This window comes from Apteryx rowi, unplaced genomic scaffold (genome assembly GCF_003343035.1).
Source record: "Apteryx rowi isolate R43461 unplaced genomic scaffold, aptRow1 scaffold_480, whole genome shotgun sequence".
NCBI lineage: Eukaryota > Metazoa > Chordata > Aves > Apterygiformes > Apterygidae > Apteryx > Apteryx rowi.
Window position 1 is genome coordinate 339,456 of NW_020450739.1, and position 18,623 is coordinate 358,078.

Genomic DNA, 18,623 nt, shown 5'->3' on the forward strand with positions numbered 1-18,623 from the left:
YTTTCTCCTCTAATAGTACCAATGCAAAGCAGAGGATGCTGGTGGGCTCTGACTCTTTTCTAGCTAGTACTGAGAGGTGACATGACAAAGAACAAGGAACCATTACAAGGCCTGTATAAGTCTATACTGGGTGGAGGGCAGTGCTGCCTGGCAGTGTTCAAATTCTTTGGAAGAACTGCAGTAAACCCTGGCACTCTTTTCCTTGGGAGACACTGCTGATTTTTAAGGGTTGTCTGTCCAATATTTACCTGAAGTCCTGTAGGCTTCTCCTCTCTCCCTGCTGCTGTGGCACTGCCACTCTTTTTTATCTAGCAGTGGGCCTCTCCCTGCAGCTGCTCTACTCTGGGCAAGCAGCCCAATTTCTTCGCACAACCTCTTTTCATCAGACATTTCTCTTTTTCTCGTCTCCTGGCCAAAGCATTTCCTGCTCCCTCCGTTCTTTGACGTGCTTTCATCAAGGCACATTCATAGCAGCGCACGTTAAAACAAAGTGCATGTTAAAACAAAGCAGGCGCTGGGCTGTGTGCAGCCATTGCAGGTACAGAGCTCTCCTCTAGCGAGAGGGAGGCAGCAAATGAGCTGAGATGTTCACTGGCAGAAATGAATAGCTAAGTACATTCTCAGAAGGATGGTATTTATGCAGAAAATAGCTAACCTTATTACCTTGGGGAGGGCCGATACCAGGCAGCAAGGAAATTCTCTCCAAGTCCCTTGGAGCCTTAAAGAAGCTGGAGGCGGAAACAGAGCCACCACGATCTCTGCATGCATAGTTTGGGGATCAAAGCCTCCTAGTATGTTCCTTATGGCTTTGTCCAAACGAATTGTTGGAATGTAAAACAGAGCTATTTTCACAAATCTCACATTGCATCATGAAGCTTTTCCTAATATGGTACTTTATTTTCCCTTACATTTTTCTCCATACAATTGCTTTTACCTCTCTATCCAGCCTTACGCACTTTGCCTTTTTGTTTTGTTTTGATTCTTTATCTCCAAAGTTTTGGGCACATAAATCTCCAGGTGAGATGTCAGCTACAGAAGATCCATGTGTTCAATCTGTCATTAAGTAGCAGCGTGGTGTAGCTGGTTTAGATTACTTTCAGCTAGAACAGAGTCAGTGTTTGACACAATGGATGCATAATAATATACATTTTTGTTAAACTGTAATTCTGTAAAGCAGGAGTTCCATAGATAGAAAGTAAGTTTACCCTGAAATGAGAAACTACGCTCAGATCATCCATTACAGATGGCCCTCATGAAAGTTTTCTGTTTCTACAGCAACTGATAAACACCAAGCCTGGACTTCAAACCAAATGTCAGGGGACATTTCCACACCAAATAACTCAAAGGTATCAAAAAAAGCCAATTTAAAGTCTTTTACAGGTGCTGTTTAACCTCAAAGCACTCGCATGCAAGTCTTTACATGAAGATTAAGCTCTCCTGGGGAAATGCTCTGGTTTTTATTCAGCTCATTTAACAGGGTGGAAAAAGCCTTGGTCTCAATGCAGTCCTTCAAGGGGGAGTCATATGCTACTGGAACTGCAAGCTGAGGAGGCCCAGGGAAGCTAGAATTTCTCCTTCATTATCAGACAGTCTATACAGGAAGCAGAAAGCAATAAATCATCTTTCAGGAAGGAAGACATTTAATATACCCAGGTACATGTGAAAAGAAACCCAACAGCTACTAAAGTACACTGCTCTATTATATCCTTTTAGCAAGCATTGCAGCAGCAGAAGAGAAAATGGGTGTTTGAGAAAATAGAGATGAAAAGTCCTGCTGTGGCCTGTCACAACACCCGACAGGGATATAGCTTGGCTTTCTACTCTTATGCTGAACTTCCCCTTTGTGTAGAAACCAATTTGTATCTATCTGAGGCTCTGAATACTCTGCTGCAGGTAGTTGTATTTCTCTGTTTTCCCTCCATCTAGAACCACTCATTTTATGTTCTTGGGATGCTCAGCTTCACCAAGAATAATAATACACATTTTCTAGCATAAGAATATGACTACGCTGAGCTTGGAGATAGCATCTTAGTAAATTTGCGCCTCTGTCATGTTTGGTAAAATATTTAGCAGAAATTTCATTGCAAACTGGCCAATGAAACCCTTCTGACAAATGGGGCAGTGAAGATGAGCAAATTTCAGTCTCTGAAAGGTTGCTTTAATATGCCAGGAATCTGCATATTGACATAAGATTTATATATGTGCCAGTTCTCTAGGACCCTGCCATGTGAGAACATTGTAAATATTCATGGCTGTCATCACTGGTTTGTCTTTTCAAAAATCACTGACCTAATGTCCTTATCAGGCTAATCACATTAAAGCAACAGACTGCTTTTGGCTTTGATTGATTTTGCCCTGATGTACAATCCTTTTAATTCTAGCTAGCATTGTCTGAGGATACACAGAGAGCAGTTGGTGATTTCACGCAGTGTGCTGGAACATTTTTTATCATTTTGCTAGAAAAAGTGAAGGCTAAAGTGATTATAATTCCTGTAAGCTGTTGCTTCAGCATCTTTACTTCTACTCAAGACACAAATGGCCTGCAATTTCCTGCCTTGTGACCGGTTACATTTGCTTGAAGTGGCCCACTGAAAGTAGGTAAATTAATATCCATTGCATAAAATGGCAGTCTGAGTTCTCCCACACTGAACTGAGTTTCTGTGCTGATCACCAACAGATAAACAATATTAAGACGAACTCACCAAGACTTACTAGTGAATCTGCGTCAAGATCTTAATATGCTGATATGTTGCAATTTTTGACTGGAAGCAGACAAAGGATCGATTGTGCCAGATACATACACATGCCATCCATTAGTGAAAGAGCTGAGTCATGTTTTATTTTGTTAATTTTTGGCAAATGAGACATCAACTTTTGTTTCTCTTCTGAAATAAAGACTGCCTTGGACAAACTTAAGCTCACTCATCTGCTCCAGGACAAGTACCGTGGTTTAATTTACGCTCATCTCAGATTTCTCATAGGACTGGTTCTGTCATTTGCATTTGTAGGAAGAGAACTATTCCAAATACCAATTTCTGTGCTATGAAAGTCTTATTGACAAAGTTGGCATGTTTTAATTCATTTCTGGTTGCAGCAGGAAGAAAGACAGGAAATAAATTAGTCTCGGGGGCAATTTATACCTCCTTTTAGTTACCTTGGGCATCTGTTTGTTGAGGATATTTAACTCAAGATGAAGGCCCACTCCTCTCAGAATCCTCACAACCCAACCAAATTTAGGAAGCCAAAACCTGGGAAGCTTCTAGTGCCACATAATTTTCTAGAGACTCCTAACCTTAGTCTTCCAATTCTTACAAGAGAGTAGGACCTGACTAGTACAAACTAGCTGAGGTAGACAGTGGGATTAAAACCTTGAGTGGGATAAATAAAATACTAATTTGCAGAGATAAACTCCTCTGTGACCATCAAAACACTATCTGGAAAACCTTTTGCCATAGCCTTATTTACTTGTCATGTCAAGTTCTCCCCTAGTACTGTTTAAAATGAGTACGAAACTGTAGTCTGATGAGACAACAGCAGTGAAGATTTTGCTTTATTCTAAAGACACCCCTAGCTTTTGTGATTTCCTGCCACACAACTTTCCTCCGATAGTGTAAACACATTTTCCCAGAGCTGAGTATTTACTGACAGAACATCATCTAGTAGTTTAAGGAAAACACCTTATTTTATCAATTCACAATCACTGTATTTTCAAGAGTACTGTCAGAACTAACTTATTTTCTAAATATCCTGTTTCTTAAATATAAGAATTCATATTTGTGTAACCTGCGGCTGCAGATTTAAGCATCACTCAGGATATGTGAAAGTAATATTTTCATTGCAATGTTGATTTATTCAGAAAATAGACTCATATATATTTAACATTCCAACAAGTAATAATAAATACCATAGCTATGCAATGAAACTTGAACATTGCTTTCAAGATATAAATATTTAACACTTCATTTTAAGATGAAGCTGAAAGAAATCATAGCAATGCAAGCTGGTGAGGTCTCTGCCAAAGCTGATTAAATCATTCATCATTAAATCATAAATCATTAAATCATTGTTTACATTTCAAAGTTTTTTTAGGCATTCTGAATATGTAAAGATGAAAAAAACTCAAGTTCAGCTACCCCATTTCCATTTCATCAAGTTGGACTTTTTAAACAAAGTTTATTTAAATCTGAAATTACTGTAACATCTTAGCCCTTGGATTCATAGCCAATATAATATGCATCAATTGCATGAATTGAAAATGATGCAGTAGAATAAGTACAATAACAGCACTCAATGTGAGGAATGTACGTTTTCCCTCTGAACTGTTCATCTAAGAAATCTTTGTCCGGAATCAGATTTCTTCACCCRACTCCACATCCCAACCACAGGACTCCAGCTGCTCATCCTGTGGAAACTCAACCTCAACATTGTAGATGAAATCTGGGTCATCTTTCTTCTTCCTGTTCTTTTCAAAGAGCTCATCCATGATGCTCTTCCTTTTGGCTAGTTCCTTGTCATCTAATTTGTTCATATCCTCTTCTGGGTCAATGGTCTCTTCCTGACGAATCTGTTCCAAGCTCTCAGCCAGACTCTGTCCTCCCAAATGACCTTTCAGCAAACCATAGAACTTCTTTAGCTGACGTAGTGAGACTCCTTCCAAGTAAGCTTTGTGCCGAGGGTTATTCTTCAGCTGTTCAGCAGCTCTGATACAGTCTAAAGAGAAGATCACCATGAAGAATTATAGATGCAAGCAAACTCTCATTATATAAATACATCCTCTTTTCCTAAACCCTCACGCATGAGACATCCAAACTTAGCAGTGCTGCTACTCATGTTAAGATGCAGCCTGGGGTTCCTCAGTGGAGACAGTGCCAATACTATTTCTGTATCACCCTAAAATGGTCCCCTTACGTACTCCCTGGATGCTGGCAAGAAGCTGCCCAGGAGTCGCTAAAAATACTGTGTTACCAACTAGCCGTTCCTTTTACTGTGTGTAGAGTGGATCTAAGGAATGCCACAAGTGAATACACCATACCTGAGAACTTTGAGAAATTTCGGATAGGCATGATACGCTGGCGAATTTTATCCTTGTCGTCTTCTTTATAGATGAGGATAATGGATGGAGGCTGAAAGCAAATACCACACTTTTTCGCAATGTAAGTCATAACAGCTCTTGCTATTGACTGAAGTATATTCAATTTTATAAGAGATGTCCTCAGGGACTTCAGTGCTCACTGAAAACAGAAAAAGAAAAAAGGGGAAAGAAAGCATGACCTCAGGTACTGTTCTTAGAGGCAACGTATTTTAGACCCAGCTTTTTATTGGGATTAGTGACACAAATTCAGCAAAAACACTCAGCCATGGTGTAAGTATCCCTGATTTCAGTAGAACTTGAACATGTTCCTACATGATCTTTGAAAATGAGTGTGATTCTCAGCTGCTGATCTGCACATTTGTCACTACTTGGCCTTTGAATCAAGATTGAGTAACACACATTGTAACATACAAGTTACAGTTTTTGGTCTATCAGCTAAGCAAAGTACTGCATAGTCAAACAGTACCTAAAAGATGCTTTTTATTTATGCATTTTTAAATGAAAAACATCAATGTATTACAGTTTCTTCACAAACAACTTTTTACTGCATATTATACGCATTGCTCTGGAAAGACTGGGAATTGTTCAACTACCAAACCCTTTTCTTCTCTAACCACCATGCTTTTAACTTTGTATCACCTGATAGTTTATAGGAAAGCTCAAGGTGTGAATTCAGGTAGAATTCAATTTTTCTATAAAGATACTATAACGTATTTCTGCTGTACGCTTATTTGAGCACATATGGAAAAAATCTTTGGAAAATAAATTCTAAAGGAAAACTTGAAGTATCTCAGAACTTCACCAAAAGAGTTTCTGCAAAATTAAATAAATCTGAATGTTGCAGGAAGTATAATAAAGACAGAGTTCTATGATCTGTTATATATCATTTTGAAAAGAAACAAATTGGTTAATATGGTTCAAATTTCCTTCACCTGTGTCTGTCACAAATGTGGACATATCATATTCCTTATTTCACATAACAAGGCAGAACGGCTCCCCCCCCCTTTTTTTTTTACATTACAAATGGAGGGGCATCTAGTCAGTTCTTATAAAGCTTGCTTCCAGTTTCAGAGTCACCTCAATAAAGAAGCATATATGTAACCTATGGCAGATGGGATAAGGAGGGAGAAGAGATTCAGAAATGCAGAAAAAAAATGATTGGGTTCCAAGTAGGAAACACTGAAATTACAGTCATTTTAAAGAGAGATGAAATTCAGCTGTTTAATTCTTCTCTAACTAGAATACACCATCAATGAAACTGAAAAGCTGAGAATATTCAAGTGACAAATGGAAATGCTTTTTAACATCGCACATGACTTTTGGTAGAGTTTATAGCTATATAACATTCACAAGGACCAAGAATTTATGAAAATTTGAAAATGTTGAGCTGTTGTGTGAGGGGAGGAACTGGGAACTTTTGCCATACTTAAAAGATAGAGAAAGGGTCTTAACTGGGGGTTGGAGGGAAAGAGCTGAGTGACCCCCTACATCTATAGCTGTATTTATACAGATAGTAAAATTTTACAGATAGTAAATATTTATGCTAGGATTTCATTTTTAAGTAAGAAGAACTACTACATTCTCATGTATCAGTGCACAGGTCAGCTACTAAATGAATAAGGTTAAAAAGTTATTCCATAATTATCCTTTATAGTCTTCTCTGAAGCATTTTCTATCGTCTTGCAACCAGAAAGATGGAACGCGAGTCTGACTGACTATGGCAATTCCTCTTTTTCTGCTTTAAAATAGCTGTCCACAAGCCCTTTGGCCCTGATCTCCTTTGAGTCACCTGATTATTAGAGGAGATGTAAAGATCAGGAACACTGCCGTTGCAGATCCTCTTTCCCATTTTAGTGTGCAACACTGAATGCAAATGTTACTTTCCTTTTGGTTTCAATTAAGTGAAAAGATGTCAAACATCTAGGTTGTCTCCTACTTTGACTACTCTACGGATTGTAGAAAGTCAAGATAGGAAATGACTCAAAAAAATTAAAATATATATCTCCAAATAAAGAAAGACAGTGTTAACGTTTAAAACCTACTTCTAAGCTGAGTTTAAAAATCAATCTTCCTTCTCTGTGGAAAGCCACATGGGGAAGAGTAAAAATTCACAATAATATTCTCAATGCTGAAAATTAACTAGAGGAGCTAGCTATATATATATTTTTTTAATAATTCTATGAGTTGGACAGAAAAGCTAAATCAGCACATTTCTCCTCAGAGCCACTTTCACTAACTTAAAATGAGACAATGCTTCAAACTGAACTGAAATGGCTTTTTGAACTATAAATAGCAATCATGAGAATATGCCTCCATGCTTCAAATGGCAAAGAAACCCTCCTTAGAAGAAAAATACAAATATGAGAATGTTATTCAAAGCCATAAGAAAGAGGGGAAATAATTCTATATTTTCCAGTAATACAAACAGAGACTATTGCTACTACCAGCAGCAGGTGCTGCAAATGTGAAACGGCAGCGTTTTACCAGGCCTAAATCTCAGGTGCTTTTTTTTCTGCCAAATTCTGCCATATATAACAGAAAAATATTTGCAGTTTGAAACAAGCTTTTCTATCACTTGTTTCTCCGCAAAACGCTCATGCAAGACGACAAAACTCAGCCTCGGGTCCTGCAGTGACGCGTTTGCATCGCCCTCAGTCTGCAAAATGTTTCAGTCCGCAGCTGAAGGACTCACTTAAAAGGTCGGGCTCATCCCTGAGGTCTCGCAAAACCGCTGCAGGCCCAGCGTCAGCCCTTACAGGCACTCAGCTGCTCCGTGAAGGATTTGGTAGGATCAAGGCCTAAGAATACTCGAGTAGCTCAAATTACTAAAAAAATGGGGGGGGGGGGAGAAGAAAGAGACTATTTCTTTTTTTCCCCCGACCTCGCCCCTTCCCGTCACCTCAGGCACCGGGAGAGCGGCGGCGGCAGGCCCGGGACGCGCCTCCTCTCTGCGTGAACGGCGCGGCTGCCCCGGGTGATGCCGGGCGCCTCGGGGCGGCCCGGCCGCGGGGCGCGGGCTCCCCGGCGCTGAGGTCTTCCAAGCGCGGCCTGCGCGGTTGCCATGGCGACAGTTCCGCCGGCGGGCCCCACCACCCGCTTCCGCCGCAAGCCCCTGCCTGGCTGCCCGCGCCGCTGCCTGAAGGTCCCAGGGAGGACTCCTGCGGCTCCTACAGCTCTGGAGCCATGCCCCGGGGCAGGACAGCCGTTCTCATGAACGGCAGCGACAGCGTCTTGAGGCGGATCGCACTGGGGCCGCAAGTTGAGGGGAAGTAGGCGGTGGGCAGGCAGGCGTTCGCTGCCGCGGCCTGGGCCGGCGAGGGCGCCCCGTTCGTCTCAAGGCCCCCGCGGCCTCAGAGGGCTTGAGGGGCGGGGTGGGTGGCGGCGGGGACTATGGCGGCTCTGGGCGCTGGGGTGGCGGCGGCGCTGCTCTGCGCGGCCGGCAGCCTCTGTAAGTGCGGCAGCCGGCAGTGCCGCGCCGGGGCTTTCCGTGGCGGCGGGTGGCTGAGGGCCGCGGCCCGGCCCGGCCCGGCCCAGGGAGCGGCGGTTAGGGCTGCCGCGGGGGGTGGGGAGCGGGCGCCGGCGGAGCTTGTGGTAAAGCCTGGCATCCGCGGAAGGCTGCAAGTCGTTAAGGCGCGGGAATACAGAGCGCTCTCTGACAGAGGGGTTCGCAGAGCACCCGCCGTGTCGACCTGGTGTTTTCACAAGCGCTTGGAAAATTCCTTGAATGCTAAATCGTTTGAGAAACAAGCGGTTTTGCCCCTCGTGTGTATTTTGGAGCCGCGAGTGTTTCCCATTCCTCTTGCTCGGAGTGTTTTGTAGCTTTTTGTTGGACTGGCATCAGTCGAGCAAGCTGTGGTGAGGAACACGGAGGCAATCAAAACCAGGGGATCGCATCTGTATGTGCGTGGGCTTTGGAAGACTTAATATCTTTCCAGCCGGATGTGGTTACAGCTGTCAAGGCCTGGTTCAAGGCAGCTGGGTTGTTCTGAGGTCTGTACAGGATGCTGAATGGTGTGGGCCTTCTTGCTTGATTAAAGCTTAACTGAGTTTAGGCTTAGTGTTTCAGATGATGCTAGATGATTAAAGCTAACTGGATTTGTGTCTAAGTAAATAGTGGTGTGGGTCAAATGTCTTTGGATTTTTTTTTCTTCTTCTTCAGTTGACTATTCAACTGCTCTTACCACATCTCCGCAGTTTAAATTTGAACACCTGGAACTCTTTTGTAGAGACATCARACAGTTTGGGCCACCTTATTTGGGCTTTCATCTTGCAAATGTTTTCACCTATGCTTAGCTTTATGCGCCTGCTTGTTGATAGGATTGGCTTCTGAATTTGGGAAGCATGAAAGATCTAGACCCCTCGATCAGTGATCTAAGAAATGTATACTTGTCTGTTGATCACAATGAAATATTTCTCGTTTGCTGTGAGAGTGTTTGCAGACACTTTGTTTGTACGTTGTAAGACTTTGCTGAGGCTTGTTAAAGTCTGCCCTCGTGATAATTAAAAGTACCTGTGCTATTCTGTAAACACTGTTATTCATTCTGTGATGTCTTAGATGTGCAGGCTACTTGTCAGGATGCCATTGTCACACAACAGCTTCTGCATGAGGGATTTCACAGGTAAGCTCTCACTGAAGAACTCCATCAGAATAGTTTGCAGTTTAATTTTATGTGTGAAGAAGTTTGTTTACAATTCGTGCACAGTTGTATCAGCTCACTGAGCTATATCAGTGGGTGTGTGGCTAAACACTAGCTATGTGAATACTGGTATGATCAGCTATTTAACAGTTACAAATTATAGTAGAAGAAGAACAGGAGGCTACCTTCTAAAATGCTTGTGGTGATTGTTGGCAGTTTAAATAAGTGAAACGTTATTTTTGTTCTGGATCTGGAATTAGGGTGAACTACAGTTTACTAGATGGAAAAGGACAGAATGTCTTGATAGAGAACTATTTTCTGAATGCATACCATGTAGTATAAATATGTGAGAGCTGCATTTAATCGCTATGCATTTGGGAGCATGTCTCCTGGGTTTTTGGGTGACATCTTTTGAAATGCAGGTATAAATATTTTGTTTCTGTTGCTTGTCTTAAGGGACCTACTGATGAAGGTAGAACTTGGTATAATGGAGGAGGATATAGGAGGATGCACAGTGGCAGCTAGAACTCGTCTTCCGCCAGGAATCTATGTGGATCCCTATGAGCTGGCATCACTACAGCAGCACAACTTAACAAAGGTAATGTGCCCCAAAGCTGAGACATCTGGCAGCTATTCAGATAAGGCAGAGTATGCTTTTTGCCAGCATTTGGAGAATGCATTGCTCAGGAAGCTATCACCTGTGGTCATTATGCAGCTCCTAGAATGCAGATGATTAATTCCCTTTCCTGAAAGGAGATGCTGCAAAGTAGCATATTCTTGACTTTTCATTGTATCTGCCAGCCTTATCAGCACTACTTGATGCAGGTCGTGTTTTATGTCATACACTGGTGATATTTCTACACATAAATGTGCATACATGGGAGCCATTGCAGATCTGTTTAGCCCCAGATAAGCCACTCTGGTAAAAGCTATCTGGATTGAAAAGAAGGAAAGTTAGCCCTTGCAAAAGAGGTGGTGGCGGGGAAATCAGCAGTGATTACATGCTGCTTATCTGCTAGTCTCTTTGTCAAGACACCGTAGCAAGTATCAAAGTCTTCAAAGGAGCAAAGTAATGGCTTCTCTGATGCGCTCTGAGTAGCTTCACAGTTTCTGTTTCATCACAGCTTTCTTGGTTGCTTTCCAGTATTTACATTCTAATTTTGGGTAGAGATGTGGTAAAAGTGTGGCTTAAGGGAATCCCCTTAAGTGCTTAATTCAGTTAAAACATATGGGTGCAAAGACGCTTGACAACTTTTGATGTTGGGATGCTTGCATGTACTATTATGCCCTTATTAATGGCATAATTGCATTGTAAACTCTTCAGATTTAAGAATAACACATTGGACAGGGACTTGAAAAGTTATTTTGGACAGCTCAAGGACAGAACTTCCGATATGATGCTCCTGACCATGGAACCAGGCCCAGTGTTAGAAACTAGACTGGTGAGGAAGATAGTTTTCATGAGAATTGGGTTGTAATAATCTGTCATTTATAATTAGAGAAGGCAGTCATTTCCCAGCATCTAGCTGCATCGTCTGAAGAGGTGCCTAAATTTTGTAGTCAAAAGTAAGTATGGGAGACTCTCCGATTCACTGTTACAGCCAGTGGATTTTTCTGAGTTTGAGGCATGAAGATGCATGCTCTTGCAAGTCTTGATTTTTGTAAAATACTAGAATAATATGGAACTAGGGAAAGAAGTTCTAGAAAGGAAACTAATTCATTTACTTTAGAAAGTTTGCATGTTTCAAACCAGCACATCTGCTGAAATAATTTTTCCCAGCTCCCCAGAGAAGTTGTCAGGAATAAGGAAAAACAAGGAACTTAAGCAAGTGGAAGAGAAGTGTTTTTGAAGAACTGAATTGGGATCCTTTGTCATGAAAATTACTGTATGATTAAAGTGCTGAAACAGGTTTGAGAGATTCATGTGCAATTCTTGGCTCCACTACAGACTACTTGAATTACCAGTCCTTAGTTCTTCCTCTTTAAACTGGGACTAGACGGTGCTTCCCTCCTCCTGCTATTTCTCTATTTAAATCGTGCTCATGTGGTAAGAAACAACCGTAAAACTATACATAGTACTTAGCTCAATGGGACCCCTTTCTCAGCTAGAGTAACTGGACTCTTCTGTAATATAAAATAGTGGATGCAAAACAGTGACTCATATTGACCTGCGACATAACTTTGGACTGATGTGGATGGGCTTCAACTTGCTTCATTTTAGATGCTTGTCCACTAGTCATCTACTGTGAGGTTACAGTGCAGATTTTCTTTATAGCCAGTTGGAAAGGTAGACAATTCTAGGAGACAGTTCATCTTGTCTCGAGTTTGATGTCTAAGAAAAGGTTAGATGACTGCAAGTGCTTGGTATTGTTCCTCATTAGGGAGGTCTACGTGACTGATCTGATGCAGACACCTGTTGTGGGAGTCTGAAGTAAGATAATGTGGCAGAGTAAAGTGTACTCTATTCACACAGTAGACTCCTACAGCTGAATTTCTTTCAAACTTTGAAGAACAAAGTGTTAGTGCAGGAGTTACACTTCTTTCCCGTTCTGATGCTGCAGTAGGTTACCACAGCAGGCAGTGACCTTAAATCTCGGAGTGTTACACACTAAGTTCATGTGTTTTTTCACATCCATCCCCTGTGTTGATTCTGATGGCAACCATGTCTGTATCTTCCTCCACTTGCAGGTGGTGTTAATTCCTGATGCTGTTGATGTGGAGGCTCCTGAGTACTTAGCCACAGACCTTGTTGTTCTTATATACATGACACCCGACCCTCAGTGTTCCCGCTGTTTTAGAGCTGTCTTGCCTGTGCATGGACGGTACCACCGGCCGGCAGAGAACGACGGGGAAGTGTTGGTTGTTCTGAAGAGTCCAGAAGTGCTGATCTGCTGCTGTGACAGTGAGATTCTCATTGCACATACTTTGGGGAGAGAGATCCACATTCCACAGTTATTCCTATATTTGACTTTGGAAATGGAGCTCTTAGTAGTCATGTGAAAATGGGAGGAAGATAGCGGCCCTAATAAAGGGCATGTTGTCTTCCTCCTTGCATTTACTGTGTATTAGGATGAATGCTACTGCTGCCTGACCAAAGGCAGATTAATTGTTAACAGACATGATAATTTTTTTTATTATTTTTTATTTTTTACTTTAGGGGGCTGTATCCCCTGAGTTTGGGTTCTTTCACCTGGAAGCATTGACAGTTGTTCTATTTGTCACAATCCCTGCAGGCTCTGGTTTGCTAAAGATCAGCTGCTTAGACCATATGTTTTCACAATGTTTTTCTCTTGGCAGCTGAAGCCATGCATGGCATATTTAATATTATTCAGACTCAGGTACTTAGAGTAATTGAAGTATTCTGATGGTTTCCAACCCTCTCCTCCTGCATTTGTATAGGGAAAAATGTAGAAAACTGTCTTCCTGAAGGATGGAATGATTGGAGTCTCAGACTTGTCTGAAACAAGAATCTCATATCCACTGACAACAAATATTTTAAGTTACACGAACAATGAAATCCCCCATATTTGCTACAAATTGTATTTCCTTTCATGAAATCATTCTTGCTAGCTGCCAAGTCAAATGTTCTAATGTTCAACTTCTTTACTCGAGCATAATTTGAGCAATTTATTTTCTGGGATAAGGTAGGGGGAAGGGAGGACTGTCTGGTCAATAAAAAAGGGATGTGAAATCTTTCCATTCTTCTGCCTCATGTACTACTTATGAGCAGGAAAACCTATTTGTTACTAATGTAAGAACATTTAAAGTGGGTGAGTGGAGTTCTTGCATGTGACAACAGGATGCCAACAAGGAGAAATGAAAAAATGACTTCTGTGTTCTGGGGAAAGAGAAATTGTAACTGCATGGCTGGATTTGGGGAGTCTACAGACCAATGATGAATTCTTTGCCCTATTAAAGACAGAGGGGCCCCAATACCATGTGGGTGAGAGTTCTTGCTTAGGCATCTACTGTCTCAGAAATGGAAGAGTTAGAAAATTCATGAAAAAGACTGCCAGCACTACTTTGAATATGCAGGTTAGTTGGTACGTTTCTATCAGTACCTGTGCTGTTTCACCTTTTGGCTTTTAGTGAGTTGGTGCTGTCAAGCTGTTGTGAAGGAAAGATATCTAATTTGGAGAAGTCTTGCAGGCCATATGGCTTCATCCCATCTGGATTTTTGATGATGCATTAATATCTTCTGTAGATCGCCTGTCAACAGAGTGTTGGAAACCTTCTGAAGTGGAAGCTCCCTGTTCAGGGAGAAACGACTATCCCTGTCAGTGGTRTAGCGTAAAGCACAAACCTGTGAGTTCTTATTTCTGTTGAAAATCCTTGATTCTCATTTAACAATTACTGCCTTTGTCTGTGATTAGCAGTTCCAGAGCTTGGGAACTAATCAGTAAATGGCTAGTTGTGTGATTCCTCCTTATGGAGGCTCCTTTCTTCCTTTCCAGCTTGCTTTAGTGGGTGTTGTTCTGACATGCTTGTAATTGTTTTCTGTGCTCTTCTACCCCTTGATGGCAGCTGCTCTCCTTTTTTTTTTTTTTTTTTTTGCTTAATAGTTTTGTTGGAATCTGAGAATATAATTGACATTGGTTGATTCAAGAAGGGACTTGGCAATACAGGTGCCTCAGACAAGTAGCAAAGTGGAAAACAGTGTTATGATCTAATTGAAAAGAGGGAGAAAACCCCAAAGGTTTAAGGAATTACATCTAAAAAGGCCAGTTCTGTTTATCTAGTTGTTATTTGATTGGCAAAGCGTCTAGAAAACATGGAGTTTCTTTATTCTGTGTTCTAAGCCAGGTAAAGTTGAATCTTTAGTATGGTCAACAACCGCCTTTGAAACTTGAAAGGCTTGCAGTAGTTCAGGTTCAGAAATAAGACTAATATGTCTTGCAACAAATCTGTTGGCTTTGTAACATGCATGCCTTCCTGCATCTAGGATATCAGCACGTGTCTTGGATGTCTGCAGTTCTTGCCTAAAAATGTTTTGGAGCTTTCAGCAACAGAAAGAAACCAAATAGTTTTTTGCCTTGGAGAAAACTCACTTTTCAGTAATCTGCAAAATGCTCATTCCATGAATTTATCTTTTTAATACAGTATTACATACAGATCCCCAATGGCAAGCCTATTGTAACAACAAAGCTATAGAGAATATAAATGGCTACCATTTAAAATGCAGCACATGATTGAGCTTTGTACTACAAGAAGTGGCTGACTCCCCATAAGGGCAGTAGACTGAAAGGATATGTCGCATCTCAGTTTTGCTTTTGAATCCCAGAACAAGCCTGAGCAAAGGGACAGTTAAATATTGGTTTGATCACAAATCAGTAATCCTCTACAGTTGCGGTCGAGAAGAAATAGCTTGTTAAATATGTGTATTAACCTATTTTTCTTTGTAGGTATATGAGGAATTGATTATGCAGGTTCCAGTGGGGCTCAGACAACATGGTTCCTTAGTGTGTGTCATGACTCTTCTTACCACGGTCCTCTGTTCCAGCCTGATTCTTGCAGCTGTGTGCAAATATGGACACTTCTCCCTGGAGACTTGCTCAGAACAGAAATAAAGTAGTATGGAATGACTGAGTTCAGTGTAGTAAAACTACGAGAATATTGATTGCATCAGCTTCCTAAATGAATCCTACTCTACTATTATTTATATTTTGGTAGTGTGTGAGGGTCCCATAATGGATTATGGTTCTCTCAGCCTAATTCTTACAAACACCTTTCACATATAAGACAGTTTCAGCGTATCGTAAATAGACAAAGCAGATGGAGGATGAGAACAGCACTGCAAAGAGCTGAAATGACTTGCCACAGGCCATGCAGCAATAGTCAAGAACAGAGTCCTGGTCTCTGATTCTCTCTTTAACTGCCCCTGCCTCCCCCCCCCCCCCCCCCCCCCCCCCCCCCCCCCCCCAAATCCAGAGCCTGCTTCAACTGTAATGCCGCCTCTTGCAGAAATGTTTGTATTTCTTGAATTTAAACAAACTGACTTGGGGATCGGTTATTAAGGGTATGAAAAACTTTATCTAGTCATTAAAGTTTCTGAATTTTAAGCTTGTTTACACAGTCCAGCTTGGTTATCTGTGAGTTTGTGAAGAGACATTCTGTGCTTACGTGGGACAATAAAAGACTTAAATAATACTTCCCCCCACATATTTCCCCCCCCCTTTTTTTTTAATTTCATGACTGGGAGGTTTCATGACTTGATCAAATCAGTCAGATTTGAAAGAAGGCTTTGAAAATTTGAAAGAAATTTCACCCTATATCCAAATCTGGACAAATAATTCTTAGAAGACGAAAGCTGGTGAAGAGATACCAACTAGAAGCAAATATTTAGGAGACTTGCATTCAGTCATCAGAACAGYTGATAAATACAAGGAAATGGAGAGGAAATTACCTCATTAATGGAAAAACTTGCCCTGGGTTGACAGAAGAGGCTGGTTGTGGTCAGTAGGTGGCGTTGTGAGCTTAAAGTAACTCTTAAGGACTGTAGAGAAAACAGATTTTATTCCCTATAAACTCAGAATTATTAAAAGCAGGTGATTTTGTGCAGGGGGAGGTGAATGAAAATTCTGGCTTTCGAATTCTGTCCTCCTTTTGAGGCCTTTATGTGCAGCCTAGACATCTCATCAGCAGAATCGGCTCTTCATTGTTGTCCAGCTGTAGCCTCAGGATCCCCTGGACATCCTTCCTCTGCTTCTGCTGGAATTCAATAGAAAGCTCGTCTTGTGATTTCGCCCACGACAGGTTGGCAAGTGCTCTGACACTGGGCTCTTGTTTTCCCTTGACTGTGCTGAATGATGATGGCTGCGCCAGGACTTCATCCACTACCTCAGTGCATGACTCTTCTGCATCTGTTTGGGGGAAGGGAGAAATTAAAAGAGAACAATTGCAGAGAGATTTGGTGACAAATTTAACCATATCAGTGCAGCAGGGCTGTGACAAGATAGGCTGTGAATCAGTATTGTCTCTTGTCTCTGGGATTTTTGTTTTTATTCCCGAAGTTGAGTTTGTTCTTACGCTACCTCATATGCAGGTACATAATTCTGTGTTGCAGTCTGATCCTTGTGCCAGCAACATCCCAGATTGCCATTCATCTCTGGCAAATCTTTTGCTTTTGAAAGCTCACAGTTTCTTTAATGTTGGATAATATCAATTGAAAATCACAGTTTGAATTACTTAGGTAAAACAAGCTGTTCAATATCCTAGTCTAGCAAAGGAAACTGATTTCCTTGTGACAAAAGAGTAAAATATTATTATGGCAAAATATGAAGAGTGGGTGTTTTAGAAATCAGTACCAGTGATGATGTGAAAAAAATCCTCCTCTAGTTTGTTTTAAAAAGACATGTCTGGGGAGAGAACAAAATGGGAGGTGGGTAAGAGCTGTGAAAAGGCTTTGGGGCAGGAGCTGAATTGCAAAGAAGTAAGGTCATTTTGTAGGGAAGAAAAGTAGAGCTGACGGATGTGTGAAAAAAGTTTAGAAACCTGCCATGGTTTCTTGAAAGGTATGTAACAGCGTGGAGATGAACTAGCAAAACCTTGGTCCTAAAGGGATGGATAGGGAGTTGAGTCTAAGCAGGGAGAGTGATAAAGCAACAGGCAGAGAAGCAGAGACTGTGGCCTTGTCTGCAGCAGGAAGGAGACCAGAACAGTCTCCAGTGGCCACAGCAGTGTCACTGCAGAATCCTGTTCCTGGAAAACTGCAGGTCTTTGGGGGCATGTTTTCTCTGATCGCTCACTCTGCATTAATCCGGTGGAGCATAACAGAGAAGATGGCCAGCAAACGTGGGCTGAAAGCAGCAGAAGCTGGAAAGACTGTTTTGCACTGTTTGTCTCTGGACTTGTGGGCAGATACGAGGCTGTAATGGAAGCCCGCTACCTTCCCCAGACTTCTTATGGAGAGGAGCTGCCTGGCATGAATTCTTTTCCTTCTGAAGGAAAAATCAGATGTTGCTTCAAGCCTGGGTTGAAGGAGGAGGTAAGGTCAGAGCTGCAGGGCAGGTGGATGTTTGGGGAAGTCATCTGGAAGATTAAATATGCCACAGGAATTTTGGGGGAGTAGAAGTCTCAAGGACAAGTATGCTGCTTTCTCAGCTGTGCTCGCTACTACACCTCTTGGTACTTGGGCATCAGAGTAGCTACAGAAGGGGTGGTTCAGGTCACTAACGATAGGAAATGGTAATGCTGGCAGCGACTCTGGGTTCTGCTCCTGTGGTTCACGTATGGTCCTTTAGCGATAATGTCAAAACACCGAGCTGGAATTGGGAACGGGTGGATTAGCCTAAATTGGTGGGAGAATGGTTGATTTGTCATCGGCTATACTGGTACAAAAACAAGCTCCTTCCAGCACCTTAAGGCAAGAGGAAGGATGTGACTGAAGAATGACCGACCACCTGGTGCTCTCGGACACCCCTTCCAGAGGCAGCGGCCGCTCCAGAAATACGTTTCTGCTGAGGGCGCTTCGCTTTCGTCAGCTGCGGGACGCGCAGTGACTGCCGCCGGCTGCCTCGCTCCTCGCGGCGACGTTACTGAAGCAGCGTTGATCTGCTCGACGCGTACCCGCCTCAGGGGCTGCCGCTGCTTGCAGGGCGGTGCGCGGGGGCACCCCCGCTCCACTCCGCTCCGCTCCGCGCCCCGCGTGAGGCGGCGCTTCCTCCGCCGGAGGAACCGGCGCCGCTTCCCCCGGACTACGCGTCCCGTGAGGCGCCGCCGCTTCCGGCGCCGTCGCGCTGCCTGCCGGGAGTTGGAGTCGGCGTGCGGCGGCGCCCCGCCCCTGCCCGCCCTTGCGGGCTGTGGCCGCGCGCGGCGGTTCCGCTTCCCCCTCCGGCTCCTGCCGCCGCCGCCTCGGTGGGTCCCGCCGCCGCCATTGCAGGAGGCGCCGTGTGGCG

At 42.7% G+C, this 18,623-nt stretch overlaps 2 protein-coding genes and 1 long non-coding RNA gene across 6 annotated transcripts; 1 reads left to right on the top strand and 2 right to left on the bottom strand.

The window, feature by feature from the left end:
• Positions 1-3,520: 3,520 nt before the first annotated feature.
• On the bottom strand, positions 3,521-8,125 carry CEP19 (centrosomal protein 19). 2 transcript variants are annotated; one of them, XM_026078560.1, is made up of 3 exons: positions 7,992-8,125; positions 5,033-5,231; positions 3,521-4,710 (listed from the first exon to the last, which is right to left on the bottom strand). In XM_026078560.1, the coding sequence occupies exons 2-3, from the start codon at positions 5,160-5,162 to the stop codon at positions 4,349-4,351; spliced, it is 492 nt and encodes a 163-aa protein (XP_025934345.1). In that variant the 5' UTR covers positions 5,163-5,231; positions 7,992-8,125; the 3' UTR covers positions 3,521-4,348. The 2 variants fall into 2 exon arrangements, with proteins under 2 accessions (XP_025934345.1, XP_025934344.1); XM_026078559.1 differs by lacking the exon at positions 7,992-8,125 and adding an exon at positions 7,785-7,951.
• Positions 8,126-8,442: 317 nt separating this feature from the next.
• PIGX (phosphatidylinositol glycan anchor biosynthesis class X) lies at positions 8,443-15,801 on the top strand. 3 transcript variants are annotated; one of them, XM_026078555.1, is made up of 6 exons: positions 8,444-8,540; positions 9,648-9,711; positions 10,186-10,327; positions 12,418-12,631; positions 13,934-14,034; positions 15,132-15,801. In XM_026078555.1, the coding sequence occupies exons 1-6, from the start codon at positions 8,483-8,485 to the stop codon at positions 15,294-15,296; spliced, it is 744 nt and encodes a 247-aa protein (XP_025934340.1). In that variant the 5' UTR covers positions 8,444-8,482; the 3' UTR covers positions 15,297-15,801. The 3 variants fall into 3 exon arrangements, with proteins under 3 accessions (XP_025934343.1, XP_025934340.1, XP_025934342.1); XM_026078557.1 differs by lacking the exon at positions 8,444-8,540 and adding an exon at positions 8,622-9,082; XM_026078558.1 differs by lacking the exon at positions 15,132-15,801 and having other exon boundaries at positions 8,443-8,540; positions 13,819-14,027.
• Positions 15,802-16,220: 419 nt separating this feature from the next.
• LOC112972256 lies at positions 16,221-18,436 on the bottom strand. Its single transcript, XR_003255622.1, has 2 exons — positions 18,086-18,436; positions 16,221-16,589 (listed from the first exon to the last, which is right to left on the bottom strand). It is a non-coding gene; the product is annotated as an uncharacterized LOC112972256 (long non-coding RNA).
• Between the last annotated feature and the right edge of the window lie 187 nt (positions 18,437-18,623).